Source organism: Pelodiscus sinensis, chromosome 27 (genome assembly GCF_052426305.1).
Source record: "Pelodiscus sinensis isolate ZL-2025 chromosome 27, ASM5242630v1, whole genome shotgun sequence".
NCBI classification, from domain to species: Eukaryota; Metazoa; Chordata; order Testudines; family Trionychidae; genus Pelodiscus; species Pelodiscus sinensis.
This window is the reverse complement of record NC_143078.1, coordinates 18,931,595-18,956,715: the sequence shown is the minus strand read 5'-3', so window position 1 is coordinate 18,956,715 and position 25,121 is coordinate 18,931,595. Positions and strand designations below refer to the sequence as shown.

At 69.1% G+C, this 25,121-nt stretch overlaps 1 protein-coding gene across 1 annotated transcript in view; it reads right to left on the bottom strand.

Moving 5' to 3' along the window:
• Positions 1–24,574, bottom strand: part of EPS8L3 (EPS8 signaling adaptor L3) — a 43,172-nt gene extending 18,598 nt beyond the window's left edge. The window contains exons 1-11 of the mRNA XM_075916013.2: positions 24,441–24,574; positions 23,917–24,052; positions 19,480–19,541; positions 19,275–19,348; positions 17,991–18,055; positions 3,862–4,020; positions 3,570–3,719; positions 3,225–3,301; positions 2,633–2,808; positions 2,280–2,365; positions 1,688–1,799 (exon numbers count right to left, since the gene is read on the bottom strand). Coding sequence (XP_075772128.1) covers positions 1,688–1,799; positions 2,280–2,365; positions 2,633–2,808; positions 3,225–3,301; positions 3,570–3,719; positions 3,862–4,020; positions 17,991–18,055; positions 19,275–19,348; positions 19,480–19,526 — 946 coding nt within the window. The 5' untranslated portion in view covers positions 19,527–19,541; positions 23,917–24,052; positions 24,441–24,574. The remainder of the gene's footprint in view (positions 1–1,687; positions 1,800–2,279; positions 2,366–2,632; positions 2,809–3,224; positions 3,302–3,569; positions 3,720–3,861; positions 4,021–17,990; positions 18,056–19,274; positions 19,349–19,479; positions 19,542–23,916; positions 24,053–24,440) is intronic.
• Between the last annotated feature and the right edge of the window lie 547 nt (positions 24,575–25,121).

Below are 25,121 nucleotides of genomic sequence, written 5' to 3'. Positions count from 1 at the left end.
CCCCACAGCCACCTCTCCCCCGGGCCCCACCCCTGCCCCACAGCCACCTCGCCCCCGGGCCCCCACCCCTGTCCCAGAGCCACCTCGCCCCCGGGCTCCACCCCTGCCCCAGAGCCACCTCTCCCCCGGGCCCCACCCCTGCCCCACAGCCACCTCGCCCCCGGACCCCCACCCCTGTCCCAGAGCCACCTCGCCCCCGGGCTCCACCCCTGCCCCAGAGCCACCTCTCCCCCGGGCCCCCGCCCCTGCCCCAGAGCCACCTCGCCCCCGGGCCCCCGCCCCTGCCCCACAGCCACCTCTCCCCCGGGCCCCACCCCTGCCCCAGAGCCACCTCGCCCCCGGGCCCACCCCTGTCCCAGAGCCACCTCGCCCCCGGGCTCCACCCCTGCCCCAGAGCCACCTCTCCCCCGGGCCCCCGCCCCTGCCCCAGAGCCACCTCGCCCCCGGGCCCCCGCCCCTGCCCCACAGCCACCTCTCCCCCGGGCCCCACCCCTGTCCCAGAGCCACCTCGCCCCCGGGCTCCACCCCTGCCCCAGAGCCACCTCTCCCCCGGGCTCCACCCCTGCCCCAGAGCCACCTCTCCCCCGGGCCCCCGCCCCTGCCCCAGAGCCACCTCGCCGCCGGGCCCCACCCCTGCCCCACAGCCACCTCTCCCCCGGGCCCCCACCCCTGCCCCAGAGCCACCTCGCCCCCGGGCCCCCGCCCCTGCCCCAGAGCCACCTCGCCCCCGGGCCCCTACCCCTGCCCCAGAGCCACCTCGCCCCCAGGCCCCCACCCCTGCCCCAGAGCCACCTCGCCCCCGAGCCCCTACCCCTGCCCCAGAGCCACCTCGCCCCCGAGCCCCTACCCCTGCCCCAGAGCCACCTCGCCCCCAGGCCCCCACCCCTGCCCCAGAGCCACCTCGCCCCCAGGCCCACCCCTGCGCCAGAGCCACCTCGCCCCCGGGCCCCACCCCTGTCCCAGAGCCACCTCGCCCCCAGGCCCACCCCTGCGCCAGAGCCACCTCGCCCCCGGGCCCCACCCCTGCCCCAGAGCCACCTCGCCCCCAGGCCCACCCCTGCGCCAGAGCCACCTCGCCCCCGGGCCCACCCCTGCCCCAGAGCCACCTCTCCCCAGGCCCCCACCCCTGCGCCAGAGCTACCTCGCCCCCAGGCCCCCACCCCTGCGCCAGAGCCACCTCGCCCCCAGGCCCCCACCCCTGCGCCAGAGCCACCTCGCCCCCAGGCCCCCACCCCTGCGCCAGAGCCACCTCGCCCCTGGGCCCACCCCTGTCCCAGAGCCACCTCGCCCCCGGGCCCACCCCTGTCCCAGAGCCACCTCGCCCCCGGGCCCACCCCTGTCCCAGAGCCACCTCGCCCCCAGGCCCCCACCCCTGCGCCAGAGCCACCTCGCCCCCGGGCCCACCCCTGTCCCAGAGCCACCTCTCCCCCGGGCCCACCCCTGTCCCAGAGCCACCTCGCCCTCGGGCCCACCCCTGTCCCAGAGTCACCTCGCCCCCTGGCCCCCACCCCTGCCCCAGAGCCACCTCACCCCCGGGCCCACCCCTGCCCCAGAGCCACCTCTCCCCCGGGCCCCCACCCCTGCGCCAGAGCAACCTCTCCCCCAGACCCACCTCTGCCCCAGAGCCACCTCGCCCCCGGGCCCACCCCTGTGCCAGAGCCACCTCTCCTGTCCCTCCGTCTCTCACCTCCTCTCTCCTTGTCCTTTTTCTTCAGCTTCTTGGCAAGTAGCGGGCCACTCACCTCCTGCAGCTTCCCCACGAAGAGCTCCACGTCGCTCAGCACGTGGTTGAGGATCTCCTGCAGAGCCAGACGTAGCCGCCCCGTGTCAGCGGCCCGGCGGGCCCCGTGTCTCTGGGGAGAACGCCCCCCTAGCAGCAGACAGTGCCCAGAGCGCCTCTGCCCAGATGCTAGTGCCCTGCGGGGCTCGAGGTGCTGCATAGGGACCAGTCCGCCTGGCCTCCAAAGGGGGCCCAGTTCTCGCCCTGGGTCTCCCCGCCCCTCCTCTGGCTTGTCCCCTTCCCTCACAGCCGACCATAGCTCCCCAGGGCGAGGCTGGGACCTCACAGCTTGTCCCCTAAGCCGGCCGGCCGCCCTGCGTAGGCTAAAACTCCCCCAGCTTCCCTCTTCTGCTTGGGCCTGGCAGGAGCATGGAGGCGGCTTCCGTGCACAGCCCAGCAGCGTCAGTCGAGGCCCAGCGAGCTCTGCCCCGCTGCGCGTTTGCTGGGGGGCTGGGATCAGGGAGGTGCTGGAGCATGGGAGCTGCCCTGGGGCACTTACAGTGTCTCTGTCCACGTCCTGCAGCGGCCGCAAGCCGGGATCTGTCCACTCGCCTGTGGCTTTCGGGGGCTGTGGCTGGCCGGGCGCTGCAATGCGCAGGGGCTGGGATCAGTCGCAGCGGGGAGGGGTCATGGGGGACCTGCCATTCCATGCCCTTCTCCGCCTGGGCTCAGACTTCCAGCCCTCCCGCAGCAAACCCAGCGCCCACCAGTGCCCGCGGAGCACCGGGAGCCCCGTCTTACAGTCACTGGCAGGGCTGCAAAGGGGACCAGGAGTCCTGGGGCCGAATCCTCCACCGCACCCACCCTCCCCCGCTCACCAGCCCGGCCCTGCCTCCCCCCAAGGCCATTTACCATCATCCATGGAGGCGGGGGGGCTCCGGGGCTCTTGGCTATGCCACCCTTGTGGGGGTGGGGGGATGAAGGGGTCTGGCTCCGGAGGCCCAGCCCTGCTGTCCTGGGTGGCAGGTGGGGGATTGCCATGGAGGGGCCCTCGGCTCTGCTGGGCCAGCATGATCTCCAAGTCGCTTCTGAGGAAGGGGACAAGCAGGGGATCCTCTGGTAACACAGCACCGAGGGCAGCCCCAGCAGAGGGGCTGGGGAGCATGTCTTGCTGGGCTGCACCCCCCAGGGACACTGAGGAGAAACACCTGGTGCCCCCTGGGAATCCATTGCACCCCTGGGTGCTCTGCACGACAGGCTAGGAGCACCTCAATCTACGGAGGGCCCGAGGCCCCGTCCAGCACTGCGGTGAGGGCTGTTTCCCATCAGCCCCTGGGGGATTTTCTTTGTACCTTTATGGGGGGGTTTCCTCATCAGAAATCCAGGGGTGCAGAGGGACCCCCCCACCCCAGGAATCATGGATTGGGAGACAAAGAAGTGCCCAGAAGGGATGGTCATGGGCGCAGAGGGGGGCTGCTGACAAAGGCCCTCGGCACCCCACTACCTGAGCATGTCCTGACTCTCCTGCTCTCTTTTCCATTCCTTGATGGCTTTCTCCAGGCTGGCCTTCAGCAGCTCTGCCTGGCGGGAAGGGAAGAGGAGCATGAATCCCCCTCCACAGCCGAGCAGCAGAGAGCAGTGCCCCCCATGCACCCTGCAGCCACACAGGGACAGACGCCAGAGCATCCAGCTCGGAAAGCAACTGCCATGGTGCTATGGGAGAATCTCCCTAGCAGTCTGGGGGCAATGGCACACAGCAGAGGGCTGCAGTGCTAGGTAGTCCCCATTCCGTGCTAGGCGGAGGCCAGGCCGCTAGCATGCAGCAGCATGGAGCTGGGACCGTGCTCACCCCGAGCTGCTCGCACTGGAAGAGGATGATGCTGCTCCCGCGCTGGCTCTGCTCCCTGAGAGTGATGGCCAGGATGGAGCTGTAGACGCAGCGGTTGAGGACGGCGGCGCATTCCTGGACACTCACCAGGGGGTAGCGCTCCAGCTCCTCCTGCCGCCGCGCAGGGAGAGACGAACAGGGCAGGTCAGCGGGGCAGTGGGCTGAGCCATGTGGGGAGCTCATGGGCTGGGCGTGGCGGGTTAGCCCCCAGTGTGGGGAGGTGGCTGGGACGAGCCAGGAGACCCCCACACACCTTGGTCTCGATGTCACTCAAGAGCAGCTCCTGGCCCTTCACTTGCAGGATCATGTCCTGTCCCCAGACCCGGCCCTGCGCTTCCATCATCTTCAGCCGCTCCACACAGTCCTCCAGTCCACGGACATCCCGGGAGTCCACTTGGATGGTGAGCAGGTGCTGGGGATACAAAGCCCAGGGTCCAGGCCTTCCCACGGAACACAGGGGGCACCCCGTGGCCATCAATGATTTAGATATTGGCATAGAAAGTACGCTTATTAAGTCTGCAGATGATCCCAAGCTAGGAGGGGCTGCAACTGCTCTGGAGGATGGGTCAGAATTCACAATGATCTGGACAAACTGGAGAAATGGCCTGAGGTCAATAGGATGCAGTTTAATAAGGACAAATGCAAAGTGCTCCACTGAGGAAGGAACAATCCGTCTCACACACACAGAATGGGAAGCGACTGTCTAGGAAGGAGACCTGCAGAAAGGGATCTAGGGGTCAGAGTGGACCGCAAGTGAAATATAAGTCAACAGTGTGACACTGTTGCAAAAAAAGCAAACACGATTCTGGGCTGCATGAACTGGTGTGCTGTGAGAAAGACCCGAGAAGTCATTCTCCCGCTCTGCTCTGCGCTGGTCAGGCCTCAACTGGAGTATCGTGTCTCGTTCTGGGCACCACGTATCAGGAAAGATGTGGAGAAATTGGAGAGGGTCCAGAGAAGAGCAACAAGAATGACGAAAGGTCTAGAGACCATGAGCTGTGAGAGAAGACTGAAAGAATTGGCCTTGTTTAGTTTGGAAAAGAGAAGACTGAGAGGCGTTTTCAGGAATCTAAAAGGGTGTCACAGGGAGGAAGGGGGAAATGTTTTCTCCTTGGCCTCTGAAGACAGGACAAGCAGCAATGGGCTTAAACTGCAGCCAGGGAGGTTTAGGTTGGACATCAGGAAGTTTCCTGCCTGGCAGGGGGGTCAAACACTGGAATAAATTGCCAGGGGGGTTGTGGAATCTCCATCCCTGGGGATATTTCTGAGTAGGTTAGACAGACATCCACCAGGGATGGTCTAGACCAGGGGTGGGGAAAAGGGCCTCTGCCCAATCAGGGGCTGGGAGCAGGGGGAAGCGCACAAAGTTACCTTCATCCTGCCCCCGCCCTACAAGGAGCACATGGTGCTTAGAAGTGCCACACGCTCCGGGCAGGCTGGGAGGAGGCTTTGCACACTCACCTGCCCCCGAGCCCTGATTGGCCTGGGGGCAGAAGGAGGTGTGTGCAAACAGGGCCGTCAGGGCCGGACGGAGGCATGGGCGAGCCGGGCAGCTGCCCAGGGCGCCAACGGATGGGGGTCGCCTGATGGCAGCTATAAGGGGCGCGCGGTGCCTGACGGCAGCTCCTACAGTGCCTGCCTGCCCGCATCCCCGCGGCGCCGGCCAGCAACGCCCTTCCCCCCATGGCCATGGGGCCAGCAGCAACAACTGGGCTGGACTGGGCCGCGCTTGCGTCGTGCGTCCTAGTGGTGAGCCCCGGGCTGCGCGCCAGCAGCCCTAGCCGGGCCGTGCATGCGCCATGTGCCCCAGGGGGCCAGCCTGCGCACCCTAGAGGGCAGGCCCACTCCCTACGACCGGCCCGTGCATGCGCCGTGTGTCCGGGGGCCAGCCTGCGCACCCTAGAGGGCAGGCCCACTCCCTGCGACCGGCCCGTGCATGCGCCGTGTGCCCCAGGGGCCAGCCTGCGCACCCTAGAGGGCAGGCCCACTCCCTACGAGCGGCCCGTGCATGCGCCGTGTGCCCCAGGGGCCAGCCTGCGCACCCTAGAGGGCAGGCCCACTCCCTACGACCGGCCCGTGCATGCGCCATGTGCCCCAGGGGCCAGCCTGCGCACCCTAGAGGGCAGGCCCACTCCCTACGACCGGCCCGTGCATGCGCCGTGTGCCCCAGGGGCCAGCCTGCGCACCCTAGAGGGCAGGCCCACTCCCTACGACCGGCCCGTGCATGTGCCGTGTGCCCCAGGGCCCAGCCTGTGCACCCTAGAGGGCAGGCCCACTCCCTACGACCGGCCCGTGCATGCGCCGTGTGTCCCGGGGGCCAGCCTGCGCACCCTAGAGGGCAGGCCCACTCCCTACGACCGGCCCGTGCATGCGCCGTGTGCCCCAGGGGCCAGCCTGCGCACCCTAGAGGGCAGGCCCACTCCCTACGAGCAGGCCCGTGCATGCGCCGTGTGCCCCAGGGGCCAGCCTGCGCACCCTAGAGGGCAGGCCCACTCCCTACGACCGGCCCGTGCATGCGCCGTGTGCCCCAGGGGCCAGCCTGCGCACCCTAGAGGGCAGGCCCACTCCCTACGACCGGCCCGTGCATGCGCCGTGTGCCCCAGGGGCCAGCCTGCGCACCCTAGAGGGCAGGCCCACTCCCTACGACCGGCCCGTGCATGCGCCGTGTGCCCCAGGGGCCAGCCTGCGCACCCTAGAGGGCAGGCCCACTCCCTACGACCGGCCCGTGCATGCGCCGTGTGCCCCAGGGGCCAGCCTGCGCACCCTAGAGGGCAGGCCCACTCCCTACGACCGGCCCGTGCATGCGCCGTGTGTCCGGGGGCCAGCCTGCGCACCCTAGAGGGCAGGCCCACTCCCTACGAGCAGGCCCGTGCATGCGCCGTGTGTCCCAGGGGCCAGCCTGCGCACCCTAGAGGGCAGGCCCACTCCCTGCGACCGGCCCGTGCATGCGCCGTGTGCCCCAGGGGCCAGCCTGCGCACCCTAGAGGGCAGGCCCACTCCCTACGAGCGGCCCGTGCATGCGCCGTGTGCCCCAGGGGCCAGCCTGCGCACCCTAGAGGGCAGGCCCACTCCCTACGACCGGCCCGTGCATGCGCCATGTGCCCCAGGGGCCAGCCTGCGCACCCTAGAGGGCAGGCCCACTCCCTACGACCGGCCCGTGCATGCGCCGTGTGCCCCAGGGGCCAGCCTGCGCACCCTAGAGGGCAGGCCCACTCCCTACGACCGGCCCGTGCATGTGCCGTGTGCCCCAGGGCCCAGCCTGTGCACCCTAGAGGGCAGGCCCACTCCCTACGACCGGCCCGTGCATGCGCCGTGTGTCCCGGGGGCCAGCCTGCGCACCCTAGAGGGCAGGCCCACTCCCTACGACCGGCCCGTGCATGCGCCGTGTGCCCCAGGGGCCAGCCTGCGCACCCTAGAGGGCAGGCCCACTCCCTACGAGCAGGCCCGTGCATGCGCCGTGTGCCCCAGGGGCCAGCCTGCGCACCCTAGAGGGCAGGCCCACTCCCTACGACCGGCCCGTGCATGCGCCGTGTGCCCCAGGGGCCAGCCTGCGCACCCTAGAGGGCAGGCCCACTCCCTACGACCGGCCCGTGCATGCGCCGTGTGCCCCAGGGGCCAGCCTGCGCACCCTAGAGGGCAGGCCCACTCCCTACGACCGGCCCGTGCATGCGCCGTGTGTCCGGGGGCCAGCCTGCGCACCCTAGAGGGCAGGCCCACTCCCTACGACCGGCCCGTGCATGCGCCGTGTGTCCGGGGGCCAGCCTGTGCACCCTAGAGGGCAGGCCCACTCCCTACGACCGGCCCGTGCATGCGCCGTGTGTCCGGGGGCCAGCCTGTGCACCCTAGAGGGCAGGCCCACTCCCTACGAGCGGCCCGTGCATGCGCCGTGTGTCCCAGGGGCCAGCCTGTGCACCCTAGAGGGCAGGCCCACTCCCTACGACCGGCCCGTGCATGCGCCGTGTGCCCCAGGGGCCAGCCTGTGCACCCTAGAGGGCAGGCCCACTCCCTACGACCGGCCCGTGCATGCGCCGTGTGCCCCAGGGGCCAGCCTGCGCACCCTAGAGGGCAGGCCCACTCCCTACGACCGGCCCGTGCATGCGCCGTGTGTCCCAGGGGCCAGCCTGCGCACCCTAGAGGGCAGGCCCACTCCCTACGACCGGCCCGTGCATGCGCCGTGTGCCCCAGGGGCCAGCCTGCGCACCCTAGAGGGCAGGCCCACTCCCTACGAGCGGGCCCGTGCATGCGCCGTGTGTCCCGGGGGCCAGCCTGCGCACCCTAGAGGGCAGGCCCACTCCCTACGACCGGCCCGTGCATGCGCCGTGTGCCCCAGGGGCCAGCCTGCGCACCCTAGAGGGCAGGCCCACTCCCTACGACCGGCCCGTGCATGCGCCGTGTGTCCGGGGGCCAGCCTGTGCACCCTAGAGGGCAGGCCCACTCCCTACGACCGGCCCGTGCATGCGCCGTGTGCCCCAGGGGCCAGCCTGCGCACCCTAGAGGGCAGGCCCACTCCCTACGACCGGCCCGTGCATGCGCCGTGTGCCCCAGGGGCCAGCCTGCGCACCCTAGAGGGCAGGCCCACTCCCTACGACCGGCCCGTGCATGCGCCGTGTGCCCCAGGGGCCAGCCTGCGCACCCTAGAGGGCAGGCCCACTCCCTACGACCGGCCCGTGCATGCGCCGTGTGCCCCAGGGGCCAGCCTGCGCACCCTAGAGGGCAGGCCCACTCCCTACGAGCGGCCCGTGCATGCGCCGTGTGTCCCAGGGGCCAGCCTGTGCACCCTAGAGGGCAGGCCCACTCCCTACGACCGGCCCGTGCATGCGCCGTGTGCCCCAGGGGCCAGCCTGTGCACCCTAGAGGGCAGGCCCACTCCCTACGACCGGCCCGTGCATGCGCCGTGTGTCCCAGGGGCCAGCCTGCGCACCCTAGAGGGCAGGCCCACTCCCTACGACCGGCCCGTGCATGCGCCGTGTGCCCCAGGGGCCAGCCTGCGCACCCTAGAGGGCAGGCCCACTCCCTACGAGCGGCCCGTGCATGCGCCGTGTGTCCCAGGGGCCAGCCTGCGCACCCTAGAGGGCAGGCCCACTCCCTACGACCGGCCCGTGCATGCGCCGTGTGTCCCAGGGGCCAGCCTGCGCACCCTAGAGGGCAGGCCCACTCCCTACGACCGGCCCGTGCATGTGCCGTGTGCCCCAGGGCCCAGCCTGTGCACCCTAGAGGGCAGGCCCACTCCCTACGACCGGCCCGTGCATGCGCCGTGTGTCCCAGGGGCCAGCCTGCGCACCCTAGAGGGCAGGCCCACTCCCTACGACCGGCCCGTGCATGCGCCGTGTGTCCCAGGGGCCAGCCTGCGCACCCTAGAGGGCAGGCCCACTCCCTACGACCGGCCCGTGCATGCGCCGTGTGTCCCAGGGGCCAGCCTGCGCACCCTAGAGGGCAGGCCCACTCCCTACGACCGGCCCGTGCATGCGCCGTGTGTCCCAGGGGCCAGCCTGCGCACCCTAGAGGGCAGGCCCACTCCCTACGAGCGGGCCCGTGCATGCGCCGTGTGTCCAGGGGCCAGCCTGCGCACCCTAGAGGGCAGGCCCACTCCCTACGACCGGCCCGTGCATGCGCCGTGTGTCCCAGGGGCCAGCCTGCGCACCCTAGAGGGCAGGCCCACTCCCTACGACCGGCCCGTGCATGCGCCGTGTGTCCCGGGGGCCAGCCTGCGCACCCTAGAGGGCAGGCCCACTCCCTACGAGCGGCCCGTGCATGCGCCGTGTGCCCCGGGGGGCCAGCCTGCGCACCCTAGAGGGCAGGCCCACTCCCTACGACCGGCCCGTGCATGCGCCGTGTGCCCCGGGGGCCAGCCTGCGCACCCTAGAGGGCAGGCCCACTCCCTACGACCGGCCCGTGCATGCGCCGTGTGTCCAGGGGCCAGCCTGCGCACCCTAGAGGGCAGGCCCACTCCCTACGACCGGCCCGTGCATGCGCCGTGTGCCCCAGGGGCCAGCCTGTGCACCCTAGAGGGCAGGCCCACTCCCTACGAGCGGGCCCGTGCATGCGCCGTGTGTCCAGGGGCCAGCCTGCGCACCCTAGAGGGCAGGCCCACTCCCTACGACCGGCCCGTGCATGCGCCGTGTGTCCAGGGGCCAGCCTGCGCACCCTAGAGGGCAGGCCCACTCCCTACGACCGGCCCGTGCATGCGCCGTGTGCCCCAGGGGCCAGCCTGCGCACCCTAGAGGGCAGGCCCACTCCCTACGACCGGCCCGTGCATGCGCCGTGTGTCCCGGGGGCCAGCCTGCGCACCCTAGAGGGCAGGCCCACTCCCTACGACCGGCCCGTGCATGCGCCGTGTGCCCCAGGGGCCAGCCTGCGCACCCTAGAGGGCAGGCCCACTCCCTACGACCGGCCCGTGCATGCGCCGTGTGCCCCAGGGGCCAGCCTGTGCACCCTAGAGGGCAGGCCCACTCCCTACGACCGGCCCGTGCATGCGCCGTGTGTCCCAGGGGCCAGCCTGTGCACCCTAGAGGGCAGGCCCACTCCCTACGACCGGCCCGTGCATGCGCCGTGTGTCCGGGGGCCAGCCTGCGCACCCTAGAGGGCAGGCCCACTCCCTACGACCGGCCCGTGCATGCGCCGTGTGCCCCAGGGGCCAGCCTGCGCACCCTAGAGGGCAGGCCCACTCCCTACGACCGGCCCGTGCATGCGCCGTGTGTCCAGGGGCCAGCCTGCGCACCCTAGAGGGCAGGCCCACTCCCTACGACCGGCCCGTGCATGCGCCGTGTGTCCGGGGGCCAGCCTGCGCACCCTAGAGGGCAGGCCCACTCCCTACGACCGGCCCGTGCATGCGCCGTGTGCCCCGGGGGCCAGCCTGTGCACCCTAGAGGGCAGGCCCACTCCCTACGACCGGCCCGTGCATGCGCCGTGTGCCCCGGGGGCCAGCCTGTGCACCCTAGAGGGCAGGCCCACTCCCTACGACCGGCCCGTGCATGCGCCGTGTGTCCCAGGGGCCAGCCTGCGCACCCTAGAGGGCAGGCCCACTCCCTACGACCGGCCCGTGCATGCGCCGTGTGCCCCAGGGGCCAGCCTGTGCACCCTAGAGGGCAGGCCCACTCCCTACGACCGGCCCGTGCATGCGCCGTGTGCCCCAGGGGCCAGCCTGTGCACCCTAGAGGGCAGGCCCACTCCCTACGACCGGCCCGTGCATGCGCCGTGTGCCCCGGGGGCCAGCCTGCGCACCCTAGAGGGCAGGCCCACTCCCTACGACCGGCCCGTGCATGCGCCGTGTGCCCCAGGGGCCAGCCTGCGCACCCTAGAGGGCAGGCCCACTCCCTACGACCGGCCCGTGCATGCGCCGTGTGTCCCAGGGGCCAGCCTGCGCACCCTAGAGGGCAGGCCCACTCCCTACGACCGGCCCGTGCATGCGCCGTGTGTCCCAGGGGCCAGCCTGCGCACCCTAGAGGGCAGGCCCACTCCCTACGACCGGCCCGTGCATGCGCCGTGTGTCCCAGGGGCCAGCCTGCGCACCCTAGAGGGCAGGCCCACTCCCTACGACCGGCCCGTGCATGCGCCGTGTGCCCCGGGGGCCAGCCTGCGCACCCTAGAGGGCAGGCCCACTCCCTACGACCGGCCCGTGCATGCGCCGTGTGTCCCAGGGGCCAGCCTGCGCACCCTAGAGGGCAGGCCCACTCCCTACGACCGGCCCGTGCATGCGCCGTGTGCCCCAGGGGCCAGCCTGCGCACCCTAGAGGGCAGGCCCACTCCCTACGACCGGCCCGTGCATGCGCCGTGTGTCCAGGGGCCAGCCTGCGCACCCTAGAGGGCAGGCCCACTCCCTACGACCGGCCCGTGCATGCGCCGTGTGCCCCAGGGGCCAGCCTGCGCACCCTAGAGGGCAGGCCCACTCCCTACGACCGGCCCGTGCATGCGCCGTGTGTCCGGGGGCCAGCCTGCGCACCCTAGAGGGCAGGCCCACTCCCTGCGACCGGCCCGTGCATGCGCCGTGTGTCCCAGGGGCCAGCCTGCGCACCCTAGAGGGCAGGCCCACTCCCTACGAGCGGCCCGTGCATGCGCCGTGTGCCCCAGGGGCCAGCCTGCGCACCCTAGAGGGCAGGCCCACTCCCTACGACCGGCCCGTGCATGCGCCGTGTGCCCCAGGGGCCAGCCTGCGCACCCTAGAGGGCAGGCCCACTCCCTACGACCGGCCCGTGCATGCGCCGTGTGCCCCAGGGGCCAGCCTGCGCACCCTAGAGGGCAGGCCCACTCCCTACGACCGGCCCGTGCATGCGCCGTGTGCCCCAGGGGCCAGCCTGCGCACCCTAGAGGGCAGGCCCACTCCCTACGACCGGCCCGTGCATGCGCCGTGTGCCCCAGGGGCCAGCCTGCGCACCCTAGAGGGCAGGCCCACTCCCTACGACCGGCCCGTGCATGCGCCGTGTGCCCCAGGGGCCAGCCTGCGCACCCTAGAGGGCAGGCCCACTCCCTACGACCGGCCCGTGCATGCGCCGTGTGTCCCAGGGGCCAGCCTGCGCACCCTAGAGGGCAGGCCCACTCCCTACGACCGGCCCGTGCATGCGCCGTGTGCCCCAGGGGCCAGCCTGCGCACCCTAGAGGGCAGGCCCACTCCCTACGACCGGCCCGTGCATGCGCCGTGTGCCCCAGGGGCCAGCCTGCGCACCCTAGAGGGCAGGCCCACTCCCTACGACCGGCCCGTGCATGCGCCGTGTGCCCCAGGGGCCAGCCTGCGCACCCTAGAGGGCAGGCCCACTCCCTACGACCGGCCCGTGCATGCGCCGTGTGTCCCAGGGGCCAGCCTGCGCACCCTAGAGGGCAGGCCCACTCCCTACGACCGGCCCGTGCATGCGCCGTGTGTCCCAGGGGCCAGCCTGCGCACCCTAGAGGGCAGGCCCACTCCCTACGACCGGCCCGTGCATGCGCCGTGTGTCCCAGGGGCCAGCCTGCGCACCCTAGAGGGCAGGCCCACTCCCTACGACCGGCCCGTGCATGCGCCGTGTGTCCGGGGGCCAGCCTGCGCACCCTAGAGGGCAGGCCCACTCCCTACGACCGGCCCGTGCATGCGCCGTGTGTCCCAGGGGCCAGCCTGCGCACCCTAGAGGGCAGGCCCACTCCCTACGAGCGGGCCCGTGCATGCGCCGTGTGTCCCAGGGGCCAGCCTGCGCACCCTAGAGGGCAGGCCCACTCCCTACGACCGGCCCGTGCATGCGCCGTGTGTCCGGGGGCCAGCCTGCGCACCCTAGAGGGCAGGCCCACTCCCTACGACCGGCCCGTGCATGCGCCGTGTGCCCCAGGGGCCAGCCTGCGCACCCTAGAGGGCAGGCCCACTCCCTACGACCGGCCCGTGCATGCGCCGTGTGCCCCGGGGTCCAGCCTGCGCACCCTAGAGGGCAGGCCCACTCCCTACGACCGGCCCGTGCATGCGCCGTGTGTCCCAGGGGCCAGCCTGCGCACCCTAGAGGGCAGGCCCACTCCCTACGACCGGCCCGTGCATGCGCCGTGTGTCCCAGGGGCCAGCCTGTGCACCCTAGAGGGCAGGCCCACTCCCTGCGACCGGCCCGTGCATGCGCCGTGTGCCCCAGGGGCCAGCCTGCGCACCCTAGAGGGCAGGCCCACTCCCTACGACCGGCCCGTGCATGCGCCGTGTGTCCCAGGGGCCAGCCTGCGCACCCTAGAGGGCAGGCCCACTCCCTACGACCGGCCCGTGCATGCGCCGTGTGCCCCAGGGGCCAGCCTGCGCACCCTAGAGGGCAGGCCCACTCCCTACGACCGGCCCGTGCATGCGCCGTGTGCCCCAGGGGCCAGCCTGCGCACCCTAGAGGGCAGGCCCACTCCCTACGACCGGCCCGTGCATGCGCCGTGTGTCCCGGGGGCCAGCCTGCGCACCCTAGAGGGCAGGCCCACTCCCTACGACCGGCCCGTGCATGCGCCGTGTGCCCCGGGGGCCAGCCTGCGCACCCTAGAGGGCAGGCCCACTCCCTACGACCGGCCCGTGCATGCGCCGTGTGTCCCGGGGGCCAGCCTGTGCACCCTAGAGGGCAGGCCCACTCCCTACGAGCGGCCCGTGCATGCGCCGTGTGCCCCAGGGGCCAGCCTGCGCACCCTAGAGGGCAGGCCCACTCCCTGCGAGCGGGCCCGTGCATGCGCCGTGTGTCCCAGGGCCCAGCCTGCGCACCCTAGAGGGCAGGCCCACTCCCTACAAGCGGGCCCCCTCCTCTTCCCGGAGACCCCAGCAGCCAATCCCCTGCCTCAGACTGTGCTGCAGGCAGCGCATTCAGCCCTCTCTAGGACCCAGCCCTGCTGCTACATGCTCCACCGCTTCCCGGCATAGGCATGCGCAGCACATTCATTAGGGTGTGCACCCAAAGAATGTTTTTAAAATGTACTTTGACCCCCATGAGCCACGCCCCTGACCCTGTTAACCAGCCCCTGGCCCCCATGAGCCACGCCCCTGAGCCTGTTAACCAGCCTCTGGCCCCCATGAGCCACACCCCTGAGCCTGTTAACCAGCCTCTGGCCCCCATGAGCCACGCCCCTGACCCTGTTAACCAGCCCCTGGCCCCCATGAGCCACGCCCCTGACCCTGTTAACCAGCCCCTGGCCCCCACGAGCCACACCCCTGACCCTGTTAACCAGCCCCTGGCCCCCATGAGCCACACCCCTGAGCCTGTTAACCAGCCTCTGGCCCCCATGAGCCACACCCCTGAGCCTGTTAACCAGCCTCTGGCCCCCATGAGCCACACCCCTGAGCCTGTTAACCAGCCTCTGGCCCCCATGAGCCACGCCCCTGACCCTGTTAACCAGCCCCTGGCCCCCATGAGCCACGCCCCTGAGCCTGTTAACCAGCCCCTGGCCCCCATGAGCCACACCCCTGAGCCTGTTAACCAGCCTCTGGCCCCCATGAGCCACGCCCCTGACCCTGTTAACCAGCCCCTGGCCCCCATGAGCCACGCCCCTGAGCCTGTTAACCAGCCCCTGGCCCCCATGAGCCACACCCCTGAGCCTGTTAACCAGCCTCTGGCCCCCATGAGCCACGCCCCTGACCCTGTTAACCAGCCCCTGGCCCCCATGAGCCACGCCCCTGACCCTGTTAACCAGCCCCTGGCCCCCATGAGCCACGCCCCTGACCCTGTTAACCAGCCCCTGGCCCCCATGAGCCACGCCCCTGAGCCTGTTAACCAGCCCCTGGCCCCCATGAGCCACGCCTCTGGACGCAACACTCTCGGGGTAAGATGGACACATGACCAACAGTAAAAGGTGTCATGTGACCCCCCTCTAAGGACTCTTCCCACCATCCTCCTACCAACAGGGATTAGTTTGCCCCCCCCAAACTCCCCTCATGCACCTCTCCTGCAATTGCACTAACCCAACGTGTGTGACATTAACTCGGGGGTGGAGAGGCTGGGGGAAGTGTCCCCTCTAAGAGTTTCCTCCCATGAGCAGAATGAATTTTGTGTTGTGCACCAGTCCTGAGTTCATGTGGCTTGTTTGGATGTGCCACTGTGGCACCCACGTTATTAATAAGTATCTGAGGGTCTGTCTACACTACCCCGCTAGTTCGAACTAGGGGGGGTAATGTAGTCATACGGAGTTGCAAATGAAGCCCGGGATTTGAATTTCCCGGGCTTCATTTGCATAAAGCCGGCCGGCGCCATTTTTAAATGCCGGCTAGGTCGGACCCCGTGCCGCGCGGCTACACACGGCATGGACTAGCTAGTTCGGACTAGGCTTCCTATCCGAACTAGCTGTACACCTCGTGGAACCTTTGCCTTTTCCCTCTGCTGCCCTGTCTCCTCCCCTTGCTCCATCAGCTCCCCCGGTGCCTGCTGCCCCCAACTCCTCACCCTCCTCTGCTGTCCTGACTCCTGCCCTTCTCACTGCCCTCAGCCCTCCTGCGACCTGCCCCCCACCAGCCCTTCTCTCCCCCCGTGCCCATTCCACCAGTAGCCCCACTCTGTTCATGCGAGCTACCCCTCCTCATCCCTTCTCCTAACACCTCCCTCTGCACACCTGCCCTGCCTCTCTCCTCTGGTGCTGGTCCCTCCCCTGCAGGTGTCTGCCCTCCTGCTCCACCCCCAGAATCTCCTTACCCCTGCACCCTCCTGGTGCCTCCCCCTTCCCTCACTGCCCCTGCCTCCTTTGCCCTCTTTTTCCCTGATACCCACCCTCTGCCCCCTGTGCCCTCACACATGCCTTGCTCCATCCCTGCCTTCCTCATGCCCACCCCTTTCAAGCCTTCTCCCAGCACCTCCCCCTCCAGTCCCCAGTGCCCTTCCCCTCTCCTCTCCCAGCATCACCCTGGTTCCCTCCCACTGACACCTCCCCTCCTGCCCTTTTCCTCATTGTCTCCACTTGCCCCCCCATTTGTCTCTCTCCTCCACCCTGTCCCTTGGTGCCTGCCCCTTTCTTCTCCTGACCTGCTCCCGCTCCCATCAGCACAAGCCCCTTCCTCTCACACCTTTCCCCCCTATTTTTCCTGCACCCCCCCTTTTGCCTTCCAGTTTTCAGGGCTGGAGTCTGTTGCAATTGGGCCCCAGAAGTCCCCGCACTTCTGGCTAGACATGGGGGGCACCTACAGAGCAGGGTTCAGAGACTCCCCCCCCAACAAGAGGGCGCAGGTGAGCAAAGTTCCCCCCATGTGCTTGGGAAGGGGCGGCCCCTGCATTGCCAGCAGGGCTCCTCCTAGCAGGCAGCCTGGCCTGCGGGACACCCCCCGCCCCCGTGCACTCGGGGGGGGAGAGCTGCTCGCTGCTGGCGCTTGCGGTGGGCGCAGAGACTCAGTAGAGCAGCACAATCCTGCTCAGCCAGAAGGTGCCCGGGCGCAGCGGGAAGTGGGGGGGGCACCTGCTCCCCCTCCTCATGGCTGGGTGCCTGGGGGGGCCCCTCCTCTTCCTCAGCATCTCCCCCAGCGCAGCCATGGCTGGAGCCTGCACTAGCCGCGCCCGGGCACAGGTGGGGCCTCAGGAAGGCGGAGAGAGAGGCTCCTTCCCATGGAGCCGCAACGTCACGCCGCCGTGGCCCCGCCCCCTCGCGTGCGCCGCAAGTGGCCCCGCCCCCGGCGCAGCCCGGGTTGACGGCGCATGCTCGCGCCTCCCGCGGCTGTGCCGCTGTCCCTTCCCCCTCCCCCGGCAGGGCGGGGCCCCACAGCCGCGCACGCTGCGCATGCCTAGGGACGGCCCCGCGTGCGGTTTCCTCCCACCGCCAGGGCCATGGGCGCCTGAGGGGAACCCCTGGGGGGCAAAGACTCCACGTGCTCCCCCACCCCTAGACCAGTCTTGGTCTGTGGGTGGACAAGCAGGAAGTATCCTGGCCACGCCCCTTCTGCTTGAGGCCACGCCCCTTCTGCTTGAGGCCACGCCCCTTCCAGAGCAGCTCTGAGCCACTTCACAAATTTCTGAAGTGGTCCCTGGCAAAAAGTTCTTCCCAGCCCGGTCTAGACAGAGCTTGGTCCTGGGTGAGGGCAGGGGCCGGACTGGGTCTCGAGGTCCCTACCAGCCCCAGGAGTCTATAACCCAGGGCAGGCACCCCCTGACCGGGACAGGGGCGAGGTGGCAGCGCAGCAGCGCGTGAGGCCGGGAGAAGGGGAGCCCAGGCAGGGTGTGAGACCAGCCTGAGCAGCCTGCCTCAGCACTGCCCGTCCTGGCACACCAGCCACCCTCCCCCGGGAGCAGAATGACAGTGTGGAGGCAGCTAGCCAGGCTCCAGTGGGCCCGTGTGCACTGGGTACTTCCTCGGGGGCAGGGAGACTGGTCAGAGGGGTGGGGGTACTTTCTTGGTGGTGGGGGTACTGGCCACGGGGGCAGGAGTACTTCCTCCGGGGTGGGGGGACCGGCCACGGGGGCGAGGGTACTTTCTCAGGCGCAGGGGGACTGGCCACGGGGGCGGGGGCACTTTCTCAGGCGCAGGGGGACTGGCCACGGGGGCGGGGGCACTTTCTCAGGGGCGGGGGGGGACTGGCCACGGGGGCAGGAGTACTTCCTCGGGGGTGGGGGGACCGGCCACGGGGGCGAGGGTACTTTCTCAGGCGCAGGGGGACTGGCCACGGGGGCGGGGGCACTTTCTCAGGGGCGGGGGGACTGGCCATGGGGGCAGGGGTACTTCCTCGGGGGTGGGGGGACTGGCCACGGTGGCGGGGGTACTTCCTCAGGGGTGGGGGGACTGGCCATGGGGGCGGGGGTACTTTCTCAGGGGCAGGGGGACTGGCCACGGGGGCGGGGGCACTTTCTCAGGGGCAGGGGGACTGGCCATGGGGGCGGGGGTACTTCCTCAGGGGTGGGGGGACTGGCCACGGGGGCGGGGGCACTTTCTCAGGGGTAGGGCGACTGGCCACGGGGGCGGGGGTACTTCCTCGGGGGTGAGGGGACTGGCCACAGGGGCTTCTCCTACCTCCACCTGGTGCTGGAAGTTGCTTTGCTGCTTCAGCAGGGTGACGGCATAGTTCTTGCGCTGGCCTGCAGGGGAGAGGGGCGCGAGACGTGACATGGGGGCAGTCGAGGGGAGGCAGGAGGGCGGGGAGGGGACGGCTCAGCCGGAGGGTGGGGAGGGGGACGGCTCAGCCGGAGGGTGGGGAGGGCACGGCTCAGCCGGAGGGCGGGGAGGGGGGACGGCTCAGCCGGAGGGTGGGGAGGGCACGGCTCAGCCGGAGGGCGGGGAGGGGGGACGGCTCAGCCGGAGGGTGGGGAGGGCACGGCTCAGCCGGAGGGAGGGGAGGGGGGACGGCTCAGCCGGAGGGCGGGGAGGGGACGGCTCAGCCGGAGGGCGGGGAGGGGGGACGGCTCAGCCGGAGGGCGGGGAGGGGGGACGGCTCAGCCAGAGGGCGGGGAGGGGACGGCTCAGCCAGAGGGCGGGGGGGGGGGGCGACTCAGCCGGAGGGCAGGTGGGGGGACGGCTCAGCCGGAGGGCGGGGAGGGGGGACGGCTCAGCCGGAGGGCAGGTGGGGGGGGACGGCTCAGCCAGAGGGCGGGGGGGGGGGGACGGCTCAGCCGGAGGGGGGAGGGGGGACGGCTCAGCCGGAGGGCGGAGGGGGGGGACGGCTCAGCCGGAGGGCGGGGAGGGGACGGCTCAGCCGGAGGGCGGGGGGGGGACGGCTCAGCCGGAGGGCAGGTGGGGGGACGGCTCAGCCGGAGGGCGGGGAGGGGGGACGGCTCAGCCGGAGGGCAGGTGGGGGGACGGCTCAGCCAGAGGGCGGGGGGGGGGGACGGCTCAGCCGGAGGGGGGGGGGGGACGGCTCAGCCGGAGGGCGGAGGGGGGGGACGGCTCAGCCGGAGGGCGGGGAGGGGACGGCTCAGCCGGAGGGCGGAGGGGGGGCGGCTCAGCCGGAGGGCGGGGAGGGGAGGGGACGGCTCAGCCGGAGGGCGGGGGGGGGACGGCTCAGCCGGAGGGCGGGGAGGGGGACGGCTCAGCCGGAGGGCGGGGAGGGGGGACGGCTCAGCCGGAGGGCGGGGAGGGGACGGCTCAGCCGGAGGGCGGGGGGGGGGACGGCTCAGCCGGAGGGCGGGGGGGGGGCGGCTCAGCCGGAGGGCGGGGGGGGGCTCAGCCGGAGGGCGGGGGGGGGGGGCGGCTCAGCCGGAGGGCGGGGAGGGGACGGCTCAGCCGGAGGGCGGGGGGGGGCGGCTCAGCCGGAGGGCGGGGGGGGGGGCTGCTCAGCCGGAGGGCGGGGGGGGGACTTACTGTAAATGACTTTGCTGCTGGGCCTGGACGTGCTGTTGGGTCCGAGGAGGCCTGGGCTGCCATTGCTGAATTCACTGCGGAGAGGACAGACAGGCCTGGCCCTGAGATCTGCCCGGTTGTCAAGGCCTCTCCCCCCTCCCCCTCCCCCTCCCGCCAGCTCAGGCCCTTGCTCCCCGGAGCTCAGCACAGAGGGACGGACACTCACCTGTTCTGAGAGTCCATCCCAGAGCCTGAGGGCTCCGTCATCCTCATGCCAGCGAGCAGGCCCTGCAAAACAGGCACATGCGAGCCCACACCCACGGGACTCACACACACACACACACACACCCACGGGACTCACACACACACACACACACACCCACGGGACGGACACACACACCCACGGGACGGACACACACCCACGGGACTCACACACACACACACACACACACCCACGGGACTCACACACACACACACACACACACCCACGGGACGGACACACACCCACGGGACGGACACACACACCCACGGGATGGACACACACCCACGGGACGGACACACACACACACACACACACCCACGGGACTCACACACACACACACACACACCCACGGGACGGACACACACACCCACGGGACGGACACACACCCACGGGATGGACACACACACACACACACCCACGGGACTCACACACACACACACACACACCCACGGGACGGACACACACACCCACGGGACGGACACACACCCACGGGATGGACACACACACCCACGGGACGGACACACACCCACGGGATGGACACACACACCCACGGGACGGACACACACACCCACGGGACGGACACACACCCACGGGACGGACACACACACACACCCACCCACGGGACGGACACACACCCACGGGACGGACACACACCCACGGGACTCACACACACACACACACACACCCACGGGACGGACACACACCCACGGGACTCTCACACACACACACACACACCCACGGGACTCACAGACACACACCCACACACCCACGGGACGGACACACACCCACGGGACGGACACACACACCCACGGGACGGACACACACACCCACGGGATGGACACACACTCACACACACACACCCACGGGACGGACACACACCCACGGGACGGACACACACACACACACACCCACGGGACGGACACACACACCCACGGGACGGACACAGACACACACATACACACACACGGGACGGACACACCCACCCACGGGATGGACACACACACACACACACACACACGGGACGGACACACACACCCACGGGACAGACACACACACACACACACACGGGACGGACACACACACCCACGGGACGGGGACACACACACACACACACACATGGGACGGACACACACACACACACACACAGGACGGACACACACACCCATGGGTCGGACACACATACACACACAGGAGGGACACACACACACCCATGGGACGAGGACACACACACACACACACAAACACACACCCACGGGACGGACACACACACCCACGGGACGGACACACACACACACACACGGTACGGACACACACGCCCACGGGACGGACACACACACACACACACCCACGGGATGGACACACACACACACACACATCCATGGGACGGGGACACACACACACACACACACGGGACGGGGACACATACCCACGGGACAGACACACACACACACACACGGGACGGACACACACACACACACACACAGACACACACACACACACAGACACACCCCCACGGGATGGACACACACACACACACCCATGGGACGGACACACACACACACACACACACACCCCCATGGGACGGACACAGACACACACACACACCCACGGGATGGACGGACACACATACCCATGGGACGGACACACACACACACACACACACACACACACCGACGGGGCGGACACACACACACACGGGACGGACGGACACCCACACACCCACGGGACAGACACAAACACACACCCACAGACACACATGGGATGGACACACACACACACACATGGGAAGGACACACACACACACACACACACACACACACACGGGACGGACACACACACACACACCCACGGGACGGACACACACACACGGGACGGACACACACACACGGGACGGACGGACGGACACACACACACCCACGGGACGGACACACACACCCACGGGACGGACACACACACACACACGGGACGGACACACACACACACATACAGACACACACACACACACACCCACAGGATGGACGGACGGACACACACACGGGACGGACACACACACACACCCACGGGACGGGCGGACGGACGGACACACACACACACGGGACGGACACACACACACACGGGACGGACACACACACACACACACACGGGATGGACACACACACACACACATACAGACACACACACACACACGGGACGGACGGACGGACACACACACACACGGGACGGACACACACACACATACAGACACACACACACCCACGGGATGGACGGACACACACACACACACACGGGACGGACACACACACACACACACACACACCCACGGGACGGACGGACACACACACACACACCCACGGGACGGACACACACACACACCCACGGGACGGACACACACACACAGACACACACACACACACACCCACGGGACGGACGGACAGACACACACACACGGGACGGGGATACACACACATACACACACACACACACACACAGACACACACTGGACGGACACACACACATGGGACGGACACACACACACACACACACACACACACACACCCCCACGGGACGGACACACACACACACCCACGGGACGGACGGACACACACACACACACACACACAGGACGGACACACACACACACACGGGACGGACACACACACACACACACACGGGACGGACACACACACACACACACACACACTGGACGGACACACACACACACACACACACACACACGGGACGGACACACACTCACACACACACACACACACACTGGATGGACACACACACACACACCCACGGGACGGACACACACACACACACACACCCACGGGACGGACACACACACACACACACACACACCCACGGGACACACACACACACACACACACACACACACACTGGACGGACACTCACACACACACACACACACACGGGACGGACACACACACACACACACACGGGACGGACGGACACACACACACACACACACACTGGACGGACACACACACACACACACACACACGGGACGGACACACACACACACACACACCCACGGGACACACACACACACACACACACACACACACACACACACACAGCACAACGGACCACCGCACACACTCGGAGGCACCGCACCAGCAGGTCCCAATATTGCCAGGGCAGTCCCTCTTCTAAGTCCCATCTTGGCCGGCCTGACTCTTGGCAAGAGGGGGCCTCTGTCCCGGTAGCTCTTGCGATTGGTCCGGTGGCGAGAGCAAAGGGGACAGGGTTTGGGGTGCAGAAGACTCTGCCTGGCGGAGGGGGGACACCAGGGGGGACACAGAGGGGAGAGGCAGGGCTCCGGCAAACAGAGACACCAGCCCCCGCCCCACATGGGGGGCAGGCAGGGCTCCAGTCAGCAAAACGCCAGCCCCACGTGGGGAAGGGGGGCTCGGACAAGCGGCCCCGGCCAGCCCCACGTGGGGGGAGGAGGGCTCGGGCCTGTTTTCCTTCCGCCCTACACAGCAGCAGTGGAAGAACCCAGCGGGACCCCTCGCCGGCACCCATGCCCACACAGCCATTGCTTCCGCCTGCCCTGCCCTCTGGACGCAGCACACCCTGGCCCTGCCCAGACACAGCGCTGCTGCAGGGCTGCCCCTCGAGGGCTGGAGGCCCCGGGGCGCTGGGGGCTGGAACCACGGCCGGGGAGCCCACGGAGGGGCCCAGTCTTGTTCCCCAGCCCCTGCGCCTCGGGTCCGCCCGACAGGGCCGGGACAACACTGGGCCAGCGGCCTGACTCCCCTCCCCTCCCAGAAATAACCCCCAGGGCACTTGGCAAGGCTGGCAACGCGCGGCCGGGGGGTCAGGGCGCAACTCCCGAGGTCAGGACATGTCACAAGTGCCTGCTGGGGCAGGGAGGGATTCTCGCGCCTCCCTTGGAAGCAGCTGGAGCCGGGAGCCGAGGCCAGAGGGGCCCCTGCTCCGCCCCACAGCGGCCGCCCCGTGCTCGTGTCACAACCGTTTGGCTTGTGCTGACCCTGCGCCTGATCCGGCCCGTAGCTGGGCCCAGCCCCTGGCCGTTATCAGACAAGCGCCGCGGTCCAGCCGAGCCCCCCGCCAGCCGCCTCCCAGCCCCGTCCAGCAAACAGACCGGAAGCGCACGGCGCGCGTCGGCCATCTTGTTTGCAGGAAGCCCAGAGCAGGCGTTTTCCTTGCCGGGCTTGAAATGCGGGAGGGGAGGCCGCACTCCTGGGTGGGGAGGGAGAGTCTCTGTGCCTGAGCCTCGGCCCCCAGCCGGGCCCTTCTCCTAGTGCGCCCTGTGGAGCCGTCTCCCCGGGGCGCCATGGCCAGCCCGGCCCTGCCTGCTAGGGGACACCGCGCGGGGGTGACCTGGCTGGCTGGCGGGGCGACGGCGCTCACCCACTCTCCTCCGGGCGATCACAGGGGCATTCTCCCCCGGGGAACGCCAGGGCCAGCAGCTGTGGCCTGGACCAGCCCCGGCTCCCGCTGCAGACTTTGATCTCCTCAGCGCCGGGCTCTCTCTTGGTAACTGGCCCTGCGGAGTGAAGCGTAAGAATGGGGGTGGCCAGCCCGGCATGTGACGCAGGCACCGCGCCTGCTGCTCTTTGGTCTCTTGTGCTGGGAAATCATCAACCCCACAGGCCTCTGCCGAGGCACCGCAACCCCCACCCGCAGCAGCGCCCCTGCCGGTTTTATCCCACCCCACCACCCTCCCTGGCAGCCCCCCAAAGGGATCCCCTCATCTGCCGCCAGGACCCTCATGCCTCCTCTTGCAGAGCTGGGCTCTGGACCCACTTTGCCCTCTTCCTGGCAAGCATTTGACCCACACTTCTCCCAGCCCCACAGCTCCCCCCTCACTGCGCTCATCCTGGTGGCCCCCCAGCAACCCGGGGTCTCCAGCTCTGCCCCTCCTCGCTGCTTACCTGTGGCTCTGGGTCTCCACCCCTCCAGCGCTGTCCAGGGCTCATCCCTGCCACTTCTCCACCCTTGCTGATGGCTTGGACCTTGGCCGAGCTCCTGGGTTGGTGGGGAGGCCGGCACCTGCCTTGTCCTGACAACCAGCAAATACCAACCTGGGCAACGGAGGAGTGTCCCAGGAGCACGCAGCAGCCTTGGCTTCTCTGTCGGGAGCTGCACAGCGCCTCAGAGTAGAGGGAGGGCTAGCCTCAGACTGCAGACCACCTCCCAAGCCCTCCCCTTCTCCTCCTGCTGCCCACCCTCCCCCTCCCCTTCCTAGGCTTACCTGCTCCTCTAGCCTTCCCCTTCACCCTCCTGCCACTGCCCAGGGCTCAGCCCTTCCAGGAACAACATGGAACTGGGTCTCTTACCCAGTGGCCCAGTGAGTCTGTCGCCTCACCTGTGCGCAGCACAAACATCAAGATGTTGCAAACAAAATTAAGGAGCCACAGGGCAAAAGAAAAGAGATTCTTGAACTGCCCATGTAGGAGCCTAGGTAACAAGCATGGGGAACGGGAATTGCTCATTTATGAGCATAAATTCCACCTTGTTCGCATTACCAGGTCCTGGCGGGACGAGTCACATGGCTGTAATGTTGAAGCCAATTGTTATCACCTATTTAGGAAGGGCTGAGCAGGCAAAGATGG